The 17430-nt window shown below is 39.9% G+C and overlaps 1 protein-coding gene across 4 annotated transcripts in view; it reads right to left on the bottom strand.

Annotated features, from left to right (window-relative positions):
- Window positions 1-17400, bottom strand: part of NME7 (NME/NM23 family member 7) — a 94405-nt gene extending 77005 nt beyond the window's left edge. For 3 of the 4 annotated variants that reach the window (XM_072882787.1, XM_072882750.1, XM_072882759.1), the window contains exon 1: window positions 17300-17400. In XM_072882787.1, coding sequence (XP_072738888.1) covers window positions 17300-17302 — 3 coding nt within the window. In that variant the 5' untranslated portion in view covers window positions 17303-17400. Of the gene's footprint in view, window positions 1-16757; window positions 16901-17299 lie in introns of all 4 variants that reach the window. The other variant, XM_072882777.1, reaches the window with a different exon arrangement.
- Between the last annotated feature and the right edge of the window lie 30 nt (window positions 17401-17430).

The following is a 17430-nucleotide window of genomic DNA, read 5'->3' as shown; positions in this document are numbered from 1 at the left end:
TCTACACTACACACTGCAGCCTTTGACAATACTTAAACTCCTATTTTAGGTGTAGCATCCACCACAGAAACTCCCTAGGGACTTAGCCTGGTTTCTGGCCCTTACTTAAGCTAGACATGCTTGTGTCTTCATTGCTACTGCCATCGTTCTGGAGATATGTAAGCCAGAACAAACTCTTTCTTATGTCAAAACTCACACCTTAATTTTTCTATATAGGCATGTCATTGGCAATAAGCAATAATAAGGCTTGGCAGACAATAATAAATGACTGATTTCAACCTTGATCTTAAATACACTCATACTGCTAGAAGACAAGAGAAAACATTTGATCGATTAATTTGACCATCATCTTGTCAAGGATGGATGTTATAGAGAAGCAGTTCTCTACCAAAGAGGCTGTCTAAAAAGAAAAACAGTCCTGTTTCTATAGTACTACCTCCAGAAGTTGACTAGTGATGTATGAAATTAAAAACAATGCACCATCCTTAATCAATGCCTCCTCATAACATGAAGATATATATAATTGCATTACTTCATGCTACTTATTTCATACTATAGCATCACTTTCAAATATATTTTCTAGGTAGCAGTTGCCATAGAAGCTACTAATTTTCATTTAAGCAAAACTTTCAAAATTTCCAAATGCTTACATGTCTCGGGGAAGTAATGTGTTTATCTGAAGAAGCAAAGAAAACACCATTAGATTTTTCACTTAGTCACCAGTATCAGTCATTGGCACCTTCATGTTTACAGTGAGAAACTACATTGTGCGTCTTGTCTGGTGAGGAATTGGTCTGCTTTTTTTATTTTAACACAAAGTTGGTTTTAAGATCCATCTGAAATTAATTTTATAAGATCTGACTCCATGTCCGAGCTATTCATATTTGTTATTCAGCAAGCTCTGCTGGCCACTGCTTCTTATTCAGCTGAACAGCAGAAATGACCATACTGTATTATCTTCTTTTAGCATTGTAAGCAAAGGCAAGGCAATAAATGCTACTTAGACTTGAAAAACACTGCAGAGCTAACCCCCAAATGCCCAGTAATGTTATCAGTAAGCAGGAAAATTTGAATCGATTATTATTTTGTATCTGGAAAATATGGAGAGCTAACAGTTTTCTAAAATAACCAAAACAAAGTCTGTAAAGCTTCTCCTGGGCCATAAATAGAATTTCCTCTGCTTTATGGACATAAAATTATCACAATAAATATTTCTAAATGCAGAGAAAAATATCAGAAGAAAATTTAAGAGCTTATGGGAAACATATGTAAAAATAATTGGAAACAGATTATGTTTGTGAACAGGTAGATTGTTTGAGAGGCATGCACTGCAAAGTGAAGAAATTCAATATTAAAAGCAAACTGAAGACTCTGCCAAACAAGTGTAATGTAAAACACAGTAGGACTGCAATTTTACTACTGCAGATAGTCTTACTACTACAGAATTTACTACTGCAGAATTTACTACAGAATTTACTACTGCAAATAGTCTTAAAACAGATATAAGACAATCCTGTATACAATCATGACATGGAGTAACATGAACATATTCTGGTGAGCCCTTGCCAGGCATCACTGTAAAACTGCCACTCCAAGTCATCAAAAACACTAACCAATTTAAAATAATAAGTTTTAAAAAGTAGTACATATTAAGCTCATAATACATCTTTTTAAATGAGAACTTTTACTTACTTATTTAATGCAGGAGTAGGATTTTGAAGGCAAAAACCAAACACAAAAACTTGTCCACTTCCCATCACATATTGTAAGGATTGCAATAAAATTTTAAGTCTTCACAGCCCTGAAATTATCTTTCCTGAACATTTACTTTCAATCAATTTACTGCTCAATCAACAGAACTGGTACAGCAAACAACTTTCTTACATACCCTTTCACTAGTGTGCCCTAAACTGCAATGTGGGAAGGAGTCTCAAAGATTAGAAAGTACTATGGGAGACATGCTAAGTTTCATCCTTGGCTTCTGTTCAGCCTCCCAACAAAGGAAACTCAGAGAAAAAATAATTGTCCAGAGCAGAGTGATTAGAGACCAGAGATGACCTGTCAGGTGGTATCGTTTTCAATGCACCACACTGCTCTGGACCAACACCGAGTCCTGAAAGGGGAAGATTTCATAACCGTTGACCAGAGAGCCCTTGCACCTCATTCCCCCAGGAAATGGCTGAAACACGTTAGTCACTAGTGAAATCACATCACTGTGAACAGCTTGAGTAATAACAAATCATGTGAATCTATAAATACGTTATAACTCAGAAAATTCTTGCTTTAAAGCTTTAGTTTCCATTCATTTCTGTACTGTACCCTCATTAAAATCACACATAGACTCTGCTCTCATGACTATGCAATTAACCAAGCAATACCTAATGGGAGAGAAATAATTTTTCATAACTTTTCACATCAGTGGAAAAATTACCAGCATTAAAAAACCCAGCAGTGACTGTGCACTTCATATTTACATACTGATAGTTTTAGAGTAGCTGTGTTTAGCTCAACTTTTACAGCCCCTTTCCGTGGTAAAATCTAGGGCCACTGAAATCAGTGATGTCAAGAGTTCACCTACTCTGAATTTGGAAAGAATAATCTTTTTCTTTCCTCCTCCTTTTACAAGGTGCACAGAAAAACATTTGGATGCATGTGTAGGTTTTGCTAAGCTTATGCTTTTTTGTTTACATTAGTATGTGTGAATATACAGCAGAATGGCTCTGTGCACATGAGAAACATTTATTGAAGTACAGCTGAATTTAAAAAAATTAAATTTTGTACTTATTTCTGAAAGTGATGGGGGAAGCAGTCATTCTTAGCTAGCATGGGACTAAGTTCTAGAAGCTAAATCCAAGCATTTATGAAAGAACTATGCTCACAAAAAACTCTGCTGCAGAGGGAAACGGTTTGTCTGGAACACAGCTGCCAAGGAAGCTCATAATCAGAAAGCAGAACGCTTAGCAAGCTGGACAGGAAATGACCTCTTGTCCTGTAAACCTTTTAGACTTCCAAAGGGCTTCTGTTCTGCAGTAAAACAAAAGTGGATCTTCCAAAGGTTTTCATGAAAAGCAACAGTGGTAGAACAGCAGCTCAGGGACTAAGGAACTTGCATGAGAAGGTGGAGAAACAATTTTATCCCTCTGGTCTGAACCATGCAGAACATACATCTGGATTTGGTTTTCCCAGCTTCAAGATGCCGCCTGACTGCCACACTATTTTACTATTCCAGAGTGAGTACTTCTGTCTCTTCCTCTAGTTTTGAGTAGAAATTTCCTCCTAGAGTTTCTCTTACAATGGAGAATACAGGGAATCAGGAGCTACGGAATTTTTTTTCTGCTGGTCATATGCACTCTCAGACTCATCACAGCCTAAGGGAAGGGCAGTTTAGATGATTCCCCTCACTATTATATGAGCAACATATTTTTACTAAGATCCTGCCTTTCGCATGACTTTCTTTTTTCCATTATACAGATAATTCTGTCCCATCTGTAAGCCTGAAGTTAGTATTTTTCTGCCAGTTTGTCACTTCATGCTTTTGAGCTGTAATCTCTGTGATCTGTAATTGATTGAAAACAACCACCTGTGCTTAAACTAGTTGTCAGCCTGCAACATATCATAACCCTTTTAGCTTCCTACTCAAGAAAACTTCACATGAAACAGTATCAAAATACTTAAAATTAGAAAAGCCCTGAGGTATCTAGAAAGTGCATCTTTACATGCTATTAGCAATCTGGTCTCTATGAGGCTTATTCATGCTATCAGGAACTTCAACATGCATGACACATTTGACACAGGCTCACAGCCTATTGCCCACATATTTACAAGTGTAGGAGTCATGAAGAGTATTGCTACATTTTAAGTGGGCAGCTTCGTGTCTGCTGCTCCTTCGATTTTCTCAGTGACTCAGTGACTCTGAAATCGGACCAGAGAGAAAAAGAATCAAAGGACCTGAATCAACTCCCAACGAAGCAATAAAAAGACTGCACAAACCTCAGTAAAAGCTGAATCAGAGCCAAAAGGATCCATCTTGATATCTGTATTCTATATTTTGTAAAACTGTGCTGTCACAGGCAAAACCTGCAGTCAAGCACTGATCTTAAGAATCAAGCTATTTCTATGAAAATTAGTGGGAATAGGATGGACCAGCAGACAGGAACTATACTCACATTGAACTGGTATTTCTCCTATTACACAAAAAAAACTTTCTGGAAAGATTTCCCTGAAACTTCCTAAAATTCTGGCAATAATTTTAAGATAAACATTTCTTTCACAACCTGCCCCCCCAAACCAGGCTGGTGGCACTCTCAAAAATATTTTGGAAGAGCAAGAATAGTTTTATAAAAAATGAGATGGTATCAAAGGACAAGGATACAAATTATTTTAAAACTTTTCAGGTGAAGATATCATGAGGCTGACTGACTCCAACATCAGGTAGTCTGCTTATGCATTACCATGTACTTACCTTATGCTTTTAGAAAAAAAGAGAGAAAAATCACAAACCTATGAGAGTTTGCCGGCCACTGCCAAAAACCAGAATTTGTTGAAATGGCTAGTCAACAGGTATCTTTCTCCTTGTCTATCCTCTTTGTAGGTTCTACAAAAAAATAACTATTGCTATATGTGTTGGCGCCTTCCTTAGACAGATGTTGGCCTCATGCTCTTCAGACAGTGGGCTGAAGTGGGGGACCTGGCCAGCTGCCTTCATCAAGAACATTATTCTCAGAATTGGGTCCAGAAGTGATTGTTGTAGATGTATGATCAACCTCTAATAGGAGGTATCTAAATCCTGTTATGAATTATTTGAAACCGTTCCTCAAAGCTCATAAATCACCGATCACTCATCTTCCAGACCAATCACCACTTCAGATCTCTACTTCCTAGTCCTGAAGAGGACTTCAGCACAAATGAAAAGAAAGTCACTGAAACTCCTAGTCTGAGGAGCAAGAGTCACGAATTTCAGCCAGATTTATCTCCACCTTCCTCAAAGGCAGCTACTCACAGTCTTATACTCCCCCAGCAGGCCACAGATATAAGCATTGTCACAGTATCACCTGCTTTCTTAAGAGCCCCAGAAATGCTTTAAATGGATCACTTACTAGCTTTCCTGTTCTCCCATTCTAACATCCGGCTACCTTTTCTCTATTTTCAGCTGAATGCTTTTAGATGCATCTGTCTAGGGAACTTCAGGCCCGGCAGTACACCCAGCTTTCCAGGTAGCACCGAGTACTCATGAATTCAGAACACCAGTCAAAAAAATGTAACTTTAATTAGCTTTAAAGATGGTCTCAACCAGTGGGTTAGGAGTGCTTTTCTTTCATGTAAGGATATCTTAAATGTGACAGTCTGCTGCAGTTAAATCTATAAAGCTGAAAAAGGAAAATCAAAACCATTTAAAAAATTGGAATCTCTACAAAAATCTTACATAAAAAGTCAAGACATGAAATGGGACATGTCAAGCTCTTCATGGACTTCTGTGCAATCTCAGACAAGTCAACTTAACCTTTTGTGTGTCCTTTTCTCCAGCTGTAACAAAATCCTTATTCTGGAAGGGCTTGCCACTCTGGGCACTAGTAAATAAAAGGGATACTTGTTATAAATTATAAAAGCTGTAAAGCAATTCTAGCTTATGCAAAACAGACAGCTTAATTTCCTCTTATACAATTGATGCCTGGGCTGCTACGGTGAGATGCGTCTCGGAGAGCAAAGGAATGGTTAGCAAAATGGATGGTGTCACTTCATCACAGTGCAGAGAACTTGCTTTTTCATCAAACGTGTCTATCTTCGTAGTTTCCAGGCACTGTATGGCCTTCACTCTGACTGAACAAGAAGAACAGTATTTTTAACTACAACAGGCAACAATAATCTTAAGCAAATAAACTTCCAAACCACTATTCTCTGCCTTTCTTTAGGACTACTTGTTATTATTGAATGACAAGTACTTCTGCAAGCATGAGAAATAATGAGGCCTGGTTCTCTATACTCATGTTTCTCATCCCTGACTGTTTTGACCACAGCTCTCTTCAGCTCAGGCATGTAATAAAGGGTCATACCCACCTAGATTCTCTGATGTCTAACTAGGGTTGAGCTCACACTGAAGTCTTTCTTTAAAGATGCCTTAGAGGGTTTCTTCCCCCTACACACCAACAGACTGTGATCACACAAACTTTGGTTTTCTGAGGCAAACAGGCTGAAAGCAGCTGTATGAAAAATTCTATTTGCACACTACAAGTAATTTCACACCATCAATAGTTCTTTAAAAGGAAAATCTCCATTTGTGAAAGAAAAGGGAAAGGGAAAAAAGTGCAGAAGTAGCTAAGCCATTAAATGTTAGCAACAATTTTGCAAGACAGAAACAAGAGACTTCAGACATACTGATGGTACTTAACAAATAACATTCTGAGTGGCAGAAAGTGCTCTCATTTTCAGCATTGTAATGCACCTTAAATCCCGAAATGAATCCTCAGCAGCACACGCTTATTAAGTTGTGTTATTCAACCCATCTTCTACCTTTACAGTTTCTGTAATAAAGGATATTTTCCAGGCAAAACTCAAATCCACAACACTGTGTAGACAGAGCACTCAATTAGCTCTGTCTCATAAAACTCGTTCTCCTCCTCCTCTTCTATTCATGTTTCTGACACACGAGCTGGCATAATTTTTAGAACTCCAATTTTGCAGCCCCCTCGCTGCTGTTGGGCCTCACACCACTTTCTCAACAGGCTTTTCTTCAGTCAAAAAGTAAAATCAAAAGATCACTTTTCAAATGGAGAAACATCTGGCAACTGCAATTTCCATGACAATGTCTTGACTACAGACGATTCTCAATCTAAACCTCATATTCAGAAGCTCACTGGTGAATTTTGTAAGCGTATCTCTTTTTATCCTCCCCTTGTATAAGGCAAATCCTGCCTATTGAAAACTTCACACAAATTCTAGACAACTATTTCAAACTAATTAAGTATTGGTTAAATTATTAAAATTCTTAATCATCTTTGGAAATCTATTAAGTGAGTCAAACACTCAACTACATTTACATTTACCTTCCTGCAAATAGGTGCTACATCCTTTAGATCCACGGTTATCTGACTCCCAATATTACTGGTACCTAGGCTTCTCAGATGCCTTTTGGACTATATATGTCCATATTGGCTATGGCACCTGTTGCCAAGTAACATGGGGATACTTCTGTCTCTGTAGCACTACCCAAGTGAATCTTCCTCTTTGACTGGGATCCCAATTCAGTAAATCATCCCCATATGCTCAGGGGTTATGATGAACACAGCTCCAGAAGGCTGAAGGCCCAAAATTTTCTTCACAGATTTAGGAATCTGCAATCCCAGCTCACATCACCAAAATTATCTTGCTGTTCTGTCAATTTACCAAGCAAGAAACCTTCTTCTACTACTAGATTATGTAAATTCTGTAAGCTTCCTATGAAGCGTGTAGGCATGATTAGCGTAACCCATTCTTTTTTTTCCCAGTCTCTCATATTCCCAGTCTCTGAAATTACATGTTATAGTTAAGTACTTAGTTACAGGATTCATGTTATTTTTCTACTTATGGAACACAATTTCTCTAAAACACATGAAAGATGCCATACTGCTGTTCACTGCTCTGTGAAGACAGGTTTAGCTTTAGAAGACCAGCTAAACGTTGTCTTTAGGGGAATATGTCCCTATTTAATGCATGTTTATAAAGCTGCAGATCATAAGTTATATTATTGCACTCTTAATTACATGACCCCCGGTAATTCCTCTAAGAGTAGTCACTAGTGCTCAGCATGTGCCTATCTGCCTCCACTAACTCAAGAAGAATCTGACAGTGATTTTAGTGAAAGCAGAGCTGTTCCCTGACTCAGAACAGCATTTGTAACACAAGTCATCTCACATAATTACATCTGAGCACAAAGTTGAGGTGCTTCGCACCTGATCAGTCAGCAGTGGCAGAACTAATGCTGTCATGGTCAGCTGCTGAATGCTGGGTCTCTGACTTTGAACTATGAGGTTAGTGTCTGCATGTGATCCCAGAAGGGAAACAAGGCTACACATACGTTGAACTACCTGTGCACATCCCGTTACAAGATCCAACCTATATTGTACTTAGAGGAAAAACATTTTTGAAAGGCTCAAAACTTGGCCCAACATTAAAGTTGATGGTAATACTCAAAGGTAGTCTTCTTTTATAGAGACCACTCTTCTGTCAAACTTTCAGCTTTCAATTTTCAATCTTTTCAGAACTAAAGCTCTTCAGAGGAACACTGAATTTTTTTTTTAAATTAGGATTGTGAAATATTTTCAATATTTTTTTTTCCTACACATTCTTATTCAAGTCTTCCATTAAGTTTTCAACCTCCAGTAGAATCTGTCTGGAAAATTTCAAGCAGAACAGTTAAAATTTCAGAAAGTTACAAGCAGCTGGAAGTAGAGGTTTGAAAGGAAACAACTACAAATCCTGAACCAAAGCTGTCAACAGCACTTCAAAGTAGTATAATGCCTACAGCATCTTCAGATTATCTCAGCTCATAATAATCTTCTGAAAAGCATTTTTAACAAGAACCAGTTGGTTGCCTTGGAATCACAGCTAAGGGAGAGAGTGTCCTTCAACCAGCCAATACCACAAGCATTAGCACCCAGGATTTTGTGTGAATGCTCTAAAGACCACACATGCTGCATCTACCTTGAACAGTCAGAGCTTTTAACAGTCAAGTAACAATTTATGATCCTATGAAGCAGACAAACAACTCTGCTGACACATTTCTTCTTCACTACTGTGGGTGCTTAAAGCAAGCATTTTGTCTGCATTACTGTTTAACCAAATGTTAATGTTAAAATACTATTTTTTCTCAGATTGTGTCAAATATTAATTCTAAGGTAGCTGGACTAAATCCAGATTTCAGCTAGTACAGATGTTGTGGTCATATATCCTTTATTCTGAAGTCAGACTAATGACAAGTTACATGTGAACAGTTCTCATAATAAAGCTGTTCAGCAACTTCCCATTAGTAAAGTTGTCAAAAATTAAAAACTTCTCTGGGGAGAGGAAGCAAAGTGGGTAAGTACAATCATGTTCTTAAACTCTGCCAACCCTAATAGGCTTTTACAGGTTCTTCTTATGAAGATTTGTTCTACAATTCAAAGATTTATTTCTCTCCCAGAGCATAGGACTTTTGTCATCACAGTTTTGAGCAGACGTTATTTCCCACACATGCAAAGGCCTCTGCTGGATGCAGACAGTGACTAAGAGATTCCAATCCCATACAGAGTTTTGGTCAAGTTGCTTAGTTCCACCTTCACAGCTGCCCCCTGCATTAGTGCATTTGATGTTCAGCGCTTTTAAAAAAAGGAGTCTCTATTTCCCATTTTATCCATTTGTAAAATGGGAATAATCATCGTCATTCCTTTCACAGGACAGCAAGATTTAATAGCTAAAATATCCATACTATTTAGGCATTATAAATCCCCCTCGGTTTTGCCAAAAACATGGCAGAGGCAGCTCAGTTAGTTCATCCTCATTTTCTGCTTCTGCAGACCCTTCATTGCAGCACAGGAACCAGACCCCTGTGGAAGAAGTTAGAAAGGGCTGCTAATGCTGCCCAGCCCACTGCCTCTGCAGTTGCCACCAGGAACCACCACTAGTCCAGAATGTCAGTAGCTGCAAGGATTGGATCCAGACCACAGTACGCCTCCTCCTCCCCTGTGATATGGGGATGTTCAGACTTAGAGGCCATGGTTCAGTTATCAAAGAGTGTACCCTAACATCAGACAGGGCAAGGACAGCATTGCTATTATGTAACTAGAAAACATACAGCATAATACAGTCCTGCTCCTAGATACTACAGTAAGAGAAAGAATACATAGAAAGGATAAAAATAGGAGGGATACTACGTTTAGTGAAGGATCACACTGAGATGTGCACGTGTTCATGTGGAAGAACAGGTACAGAGCCTCAAGCATGCATGCCCACATCTCCCCTCTTCCCATGTGTAGACCTCTCTTATATGTGGCTCTCTTTCCAAGTGTCTTAGAATATTTTGCAGAAAAAGTGTTATTTTTTAAAAAATAATTAAGGTAGTTAAAATTATTGAAGAATCCCATGCAAACAAAGAACATGCAACAGGCTTTCCGGAACACATCTCCGGAGAGAGCCACTTCTTTGCAAATAGAGGAGCACCCTCTGGTGCTCAAAGACAGGTTGAGCACCTTATTTAAACCTCAAGAATTAACTTCTGAAATGATCAGTAAGAAGCCGTCTCTATTTGCTATCTCTTCCTAGTATACTGTGCCTCAAAATTAGTAACCTTGTAAGAGGAGGTAGAAATTACTAAATTATAAAGCACAGATCACCACAGCCTGGGTGATAAAGTCCTTCCACATAGAAAAACTGCTGACACATGGGCACGTGGCCTTCTTCAATACCCAGCCTCCAAAAATGCCAATGCCACAGGTTTTAAATGAGTATCAGAGCTGTCCACTCCAGGACAACTTGCAAGGGCCACCTCACAGAGTTTATCTCATACTGGCAACGTACTTCTCTATTAGGCATTAGTGTGAGAAAAAAATAATTTCTACCTTTTGTATGTGCTTATCTGATGGGGGGATATTCTCGTTATACATGCAAATACTTGCTAAGCTTCTCATTCTTAGTACTAAGCTGCGGCACTGTGTTCCAAAGCCCAGCTATACAAAATTTACTCCCTTCATCAAACCTGACGCTGTTTTTTCTTTCCACTTTGTTGGCTGGCAGAGAACTACTGGGTTCCACTCACAAAACACTACTGAGTGACCCTGGCGTGTTGCTTAGGCACCAGTGCCTCTGGTTGCCATCTGTGTAAGGAAACAAGTGAACACAAAAGAGTTTGGGAGGATTAGGCCAAGCAGAGTGTTTACTTCCAAGAAAGAGTACTTTTGGTGATTATTCCTGGTAGCCACAATTATAGTTAAAGGTCAGTGTTCATGGAAAAAGCCCTCTTCAGACTCACAGCAACAGGTGTTTCCTACTAGCACTGTTTCTCACCAGCCAGTTAATGATTAACAGAGTATCCCACCTGGATATACTAGATGACCGTAATATTTTAGAAACTGACACCAAAATGCTCAACTGAACAGACAAAAACACTTTTCAGAGGCACACTATTCCCTCAGCTTAAATGAAACAGACACTATCGAACAGAAAAAGATAAAAGATTCCGTTTTTAGTGTTTAGCCACTGGCCACCAAGACAGTCAGGGTTGGAGAACATAACACATGAGATGAGGCTGAGAGAACCAAGCCTGCTCAGTTTGGAGAAGAGGAGGCTGAGGGTGACCTTACTGCTGTCTACAACTACCTAACTGAAAGACACCAAAAACACGGAGCTAGATTCTTCTCCAAGGTGCACAGTGATAGCAAAAAATGCAAAGGACACAAGTTGAAGCATGGGACATTCCAGTTACATATTAGGAAAAAAAAAAATTTACCAAGGGGGTGGTCAAACACTGGCACAGGCTGCCCAGAGGAGGTGTGCAATCTCCATCTTTGGAATGTTCAGGACTCGCCTGGACACAGCCTGGAGCAGCCTGGTCTGGTTAGACCTGTTTTGAGGAGGTTGGAGATCCCTTCCAACCCAAATGATGATTCTATGATTCTTATTATAGCTTGGCGGCTCCTTGCCCAAAGGTAATGTCCATCCTTCCAAGCTTCTCCAGAGCCTACACAGATCTGTTGGGTTTGTATATTAACAATGGTCTAGATGTGCTTTCAAAAAATTAAGAGCTCTGACACAACCTTCTTAAGTATAAATTTTATCCATATCAAATCTGCCTGGAACAATTCTCTAAATAACCACTGGCTCTGTCATCAAATCCTATTATGTTTTATTGCCAACTGAAAGGAAAGTTTGTAACTTTTCTTTATTCCTGGCAATGCTTCACTGAGTAATTCCTGAATTTCTTCCATTTCTGACAATATAAAAAAAAACCCAACATACAATTAGAACGGATGTGTCAGTTATTAAGAACTGCACCTACAACCTGAAGGATCCATAGAGACAACTCTGGGTGATAAAGGGAGATTAGTATTGAATTTATCATTAGGCAATGCTAGATAACTTTGTCAACTATTTGAGCCACTCCATCAGAAGAGCCATCAATGCATCTAAAATTACTTTTGGAGACATGGCAGTTTCTGCAAGCCAAAGCCAGGACTTGGCTAGAGTAGGACGTAATTTATCCCATGGATTCTGAGCCTGTCAACTTTGTACTTGTAGGGTGGTATTTTATATAGCACATAATGTCATAAAGATGGCAGCATCAAACCAAAAATGAGCTCCTGGAACAATGGAAAGTTATTTTTTTTAGCAGTTTTCATTTGGCTGACAGAGGGCCAAAGATTCTGTTATTTTATCAGCTACATCTTCTGCAATGTACATAGCCTATCTGCTCAAAAAGTAAATTTGCAAATAGCAATATTTGGAAACACTAGTTCACGAAGAAACCATGTCATATTTTTGATGCTCACAGGAAGACTCACCATGCAATAAGCATTTAAAGGCTACCTGATAGCATTTTGCTTATTTTTGCAATGCATGCTGCATACAATGTTGTATTTTTCCCTGTGATGAAATGCTGCAAATGACAGCCATTAGGTAAGGAAACTTGTCGCTGTGGTTGGTTCTGTCATGCAAGCTTACAACTGAGAGGGTCAGGCTGCACTGCAACTGAAGAAAATCAATGTAATCACCAGCTAGCACTCTAGTGAAACTGAGTCTTGTTTTAAGACCAAAGAAGCAAATCTTCTCAAGCATTAGGAAAGTGTATTTTGGGGAGATTTTGCATCTTTTCCTGGAAGAGTTAAAAATGCCTTTTGGTTTTTTTTAAATGGGAACTATTTTTGCAACAAAAAGTACAGAATTTGAAAATTATTGAAAGTTATTTTATAAATGTGCACTTGTTCAGGAAAGTCTATTAGCAGGAAAGAGTTTTGTCTGTTTATATGATCAGCTCTGAATGACAGCTCTTCACCAAAGTTATCCCATTTTACCAGCTAATCCAGTATGGTTGAGATTACTGGTTCCCAAATGAAACTCCTGTAAACCAAGGTATATTCCACAGCTGCCCCATGAGCTGTATTGCCTTTATAAAGTCTGCAGCTGAAAATTTATCACACCATGATATGCTGGACCTTGAGGAACCCAGGACTCACTGTTGCCAAGTTCTAGAAATGGCTGATTCACTTCCTATTTTCTAAGATCCATTTTCCAAAACATGAAATAAGTCTTTTCCACTGATGAATCAAAGCATTTTAAAAAATTATTCATTTTTCTTCCCAGTCTAAACTAAGGATTTCCATGTTGATATTCTCTAAGCTGGGGGTTTTACCAATGAACTGATAATAATAACAACAACAATAAACATATAACATACAAGTTGTAAAATTTTCTGTTGAAGTGAGCTAACTGCTCATCTCCAGATATATTCAAGATTGTGGTCAAAATTACAAGACTGCAAGCTCTGGCAACCTGCCCCAGGAGAGTCTACTTCACAGATATTTTCCCCCAACTTTGCAAACAGAACAGAGGACACTCAAATTCCACTAACCGCATGCTTCTACATCCACAAAATCAAAGACAGATGGCATCATATTAGACAAGTCACCTGGCTTTTATGTGCCTTGATTTCTTTATGGGCAAGACGGAAATAATATTCGTCTATCCTGTTGTTCAAAGAGTCTTTGTAACGTAGGCTGCAGTTGTCAGATGTACAGGGGTAAGAATAATTGTTTTAAAGAGTGGAGGGAAAGGAAATCATCCAACTGCACCTATCTACAATCTCTCCAAGTGCAATAAGGCTCTGTATCTGTGTGATACGCTGCTTGCTTAGAGAGGCCATCGTTCTCTGGCAAAGGCTATATTTCTGTATCTGGAACACTTTCAAGTGTCAGAGTGCACCAAACTCATTAATAAAAAGAAACTAACGTTGTTAAGATGATGGTCCAATATGTCTCTGTATGCGATTACATGAAAGGCACCATTAAAGAATAATGCATTCCAGCAGCCAAGTGAGACAGCACATCTCAAATGGAGATAAGCAAGTTTCCCTTTGGGAGTTTACCGCTCACTGTCCACAGCAGCCATGTGTCACACATGTACAATCAAGACACCAGAATGCATTAGAGCTGATTTGAAATACTGTCATCTGATGACAATGAAAACTGTTTTCTAATGATTAGCAGATCTTTAAGCCAAAGTGCTGTCATAGAAAGACAAATAACTGCAGGATATTTCAGGACATTTCTCCCCTTACCTTAGCTTCCACCACAGTTATGTGCCCAGTTTTACAATACACACAACTACTTCCAGTGTGCTGCTTCCATATGACTGAAGAATAGGGTCTAACACAAATACACTCAAAACTGATTCCACTAAAAGTTATTACATTTTTCTTTCTGTGGCCATGATATGACTTGTAATTTTTTTTCTGAGTAGGTATATACGTTAAAACTAATGCAATCTATACGACTGACTGGAAGCAACACAGTACTAAAGGTTGGCCAAGCTTTCTAGTAGAAAGTTCATATCTTTCAGAATATAATTAGGTTCCTGAGGCTAAAATCCAGCTTGTAGATCAATATTTGAATCCACCGGAAGCAGTCTTTTATTTTTTGATTGATTGTTCCTGAGAAAAGATGTTTTGAAAGTGTTTGAGATCGATCAGGTGTGTAAAGTCGTGGTGTCCAACAGTCACATAACTTATCCCTTTCCCAGGATGCTGTGTCCATACCTAATTGGGCAGCACACGTTCCCAAAACATCTATTTTCCCATCATCTTCCAGCTACCAAATTATTCTTACTGTATTTTAGGAAACTGGCAGGAGGAAGGGTACATGAGTGGGAAAATTGGTGGCTTTGTAAGTATAAAAGAAACAAGCAGGACTGTCACACTTGAAAGGCCAGAGAAAACCAAAAGAGAGAGAGGTCCCAGGGCACTGGAGAAGGGCAAGAGAGACAGTCAACCTAACTGCAGTCTTTGGGAAGATAATGGAATGAATTATTAAGCAGTCAGTCATTGAGCATTTAAGAAGACAATATGATAATAAAAAGCAGATAATGTGAATTTGTCAAGAACAAATTTTTGTCAAGAACCAATCTTTTTCTGACAGTGAGCAAGGGAGAAGCCACAGATGTGACAAACTTGGCTTTGACTGGGCTTTTAACCTAAGTCACCTGAGAGTCTCACAAGCTGAGAGAGCATTATGGCCTAAACTGAAAAGCAGTTATGGCTGCTATATGAAGAAGTAATTAGGAATACTTCTCTTGCAAAATGGGAGTCAAATGTAGTTCCACAATGATCTGCCATGCATCTAGCTTTATTTCATATTTTCCTTTTTACACTGACAATGAAACTGAGAAAGCGCACTTTCAGAATCTGCGCTGATAACTAAGCTGGGAAAGATTGCAAGGAGTTTAGTACACAGAAGCAGAACTCAAAATGATGACCTGAAAATCCTATAGAGACAGACGCAAAGTGCTACAATGATGATCAAGAAAACAAATTCAAATACAAGGGGAAAAACTAGCCAGACAACAAAAACACAGGAAAAAAACGTGAAAGTTACAGTGGGTCGCAGTTAGAGTGAGAGTGCAATGAGGCACAATTTGAAAAAAAAGGATAGCAAACTTGGTACAATGAAGATCTAAGACACAAGAAACAAGTATTTTGCTCTATTCAGCAGCAGTGAAACACATAGCAGTTGGCAAACAATGTACAGATTAAACACCACATTTAGAAAAAACTGCAGAGTCAAAAAAATCTAAACTTTAAAAACACATGATCAGTAGGAAACTACTAAGAGAACAAAATTTGTTTAATGTAGAATAATGTGAAAAGAGGAAAGGGCGAAGTTATAATCTTCAAGTTCTGCACGTAAAAGACAAAACTGGAATATCTTTATACCCACCAAGGATATAAGAAGTAATCACTGACATCATTTGCAGCACGGAATATATTAGGAAAAAACCTCACTGAACTATAAAAATCATCACATACTGGAATTACGTCAACAGATCACACAGTTCCTGTCACTGAAGGCTTTTCAACACAAATTAAACAAATTCACCATGAAACGTTTTATTAGAGGTTGCTGTAAGATTCAACACCACTTTAATGAATCAGTTAGCTTGGTGTCACCTCAGAAATAAAGGGAGGTTAGAAACACATCACACTTATAGTGACAGTCAACTACAACAAAGCGAATGTTTTACCTAAGTGACATCTGTGTGAACTCACAAAGCAGGACTTCTGCTGAGGTGAATAAATTCAACACGGGAATTGAAAATTACAATTTTGCCTGGATTAAACAAAAGACCTGTAACCCCTGTATTTAAAAATGAACAGTTGCATTCCTACTTAAGTGGCAAATGCTGATCTTGAGTTTGTGTTCTGAAAGAAAGGTGCAAGCAAAGCTGCTACACAGGCTGGAGGAGCTGGGGCAAATGTGAGCTGCTTGAGGCAGGTATTTAAAGCTGAGCACGCTAACAGGTGCGTTGGCCAAGCTCTTACATGTATCTTGCATATGTGTTTGAGTAAAAAATTCGATTCAAAGTTGTTGGGTTTTAATCAGCTTTGCAACACTGCTTTTTGCATACCATCTTCGGCAAAGGGGACTCAGTCAGTTGTTTTATCAGCACAGACTGTTTTTTCATTAGTGCCCCTGCAACGACATCCTGTCATCTTCCTTGCATTACTAATCAGAAGATCCAGGCAAGAATAAAGACTGACGCACCTGAAACGTATTCCTTTCTTAAAATTCTTAAAATTCACCAGCTGCCTTCCCACTGGGTCCCTCGTGAGTTTCCGAACTAGCCTGTTCGCAATTCAGGGCGGCTCGGACGCGCAAACAGCTTCCCCGTTGGGTATGAACGAGACCTAACGGCAGTTTGAAATCACCCGCTTGCTGCGCCTCACAAGATCCCTCAGAAAAGAGCGAGAGGAAGGGCCAGGGCAAACCTCGGGCCAGGGCAAACCTCACCGGCGCCCACCGGGCCGCGCGGGCAGGCGGGGGACAGCGGCGGCACCTCCCCGCCCCGCTCACGCCGCCTGCACACCGTGGAGCGCAGCTCCTGAGGGGAGCCCTGGGCGGGCCCCGCGGCCGTTATTCCGGCAGCTCGGCACCACCCGCCCCGGGGCTGAGCTTCGCCCCGCCGCCCGCCTCGGCAGCCGCCCTGCGGGAGGGGGCCGGCATGATGGCGCGGAGCTGCCGCCACTGACCCCCGCCCGCCGCAGCCCCAGCCCCGCTCGTCCCGACCCCCCCACGGCGACGCTCACCATGGCGATGGCGGCGGCAGGCAGCCCGCCTCACCCTGCTGCCACGAGCGCGACGTGACGCCACGCGAAGCCGCGCCCTGGCAACCGAAGCCCCGCCCCCATGCACGGCCCAGCGATTGGGTGAGAAGGGA

Source organism: Ciconia boyciana, chromosome 1 (genome assembly GCF_034638445.1).
Source record: "Ciconia boyciana chromosome 1, ASM3463844v1, whole genome shotgun sequence".
Lineage (NCBI taxonomy): Eukaryota > Metazoa > Chordata > Aves > Ciconiiformes > Ciconiidae > Ciconia > Ciconia boyciana.
The sequence above is the reverse complement of the archived record's forward strand: the minus strand, read 5'-3'. Positions and strand labels throughout refer to the sequence as shown.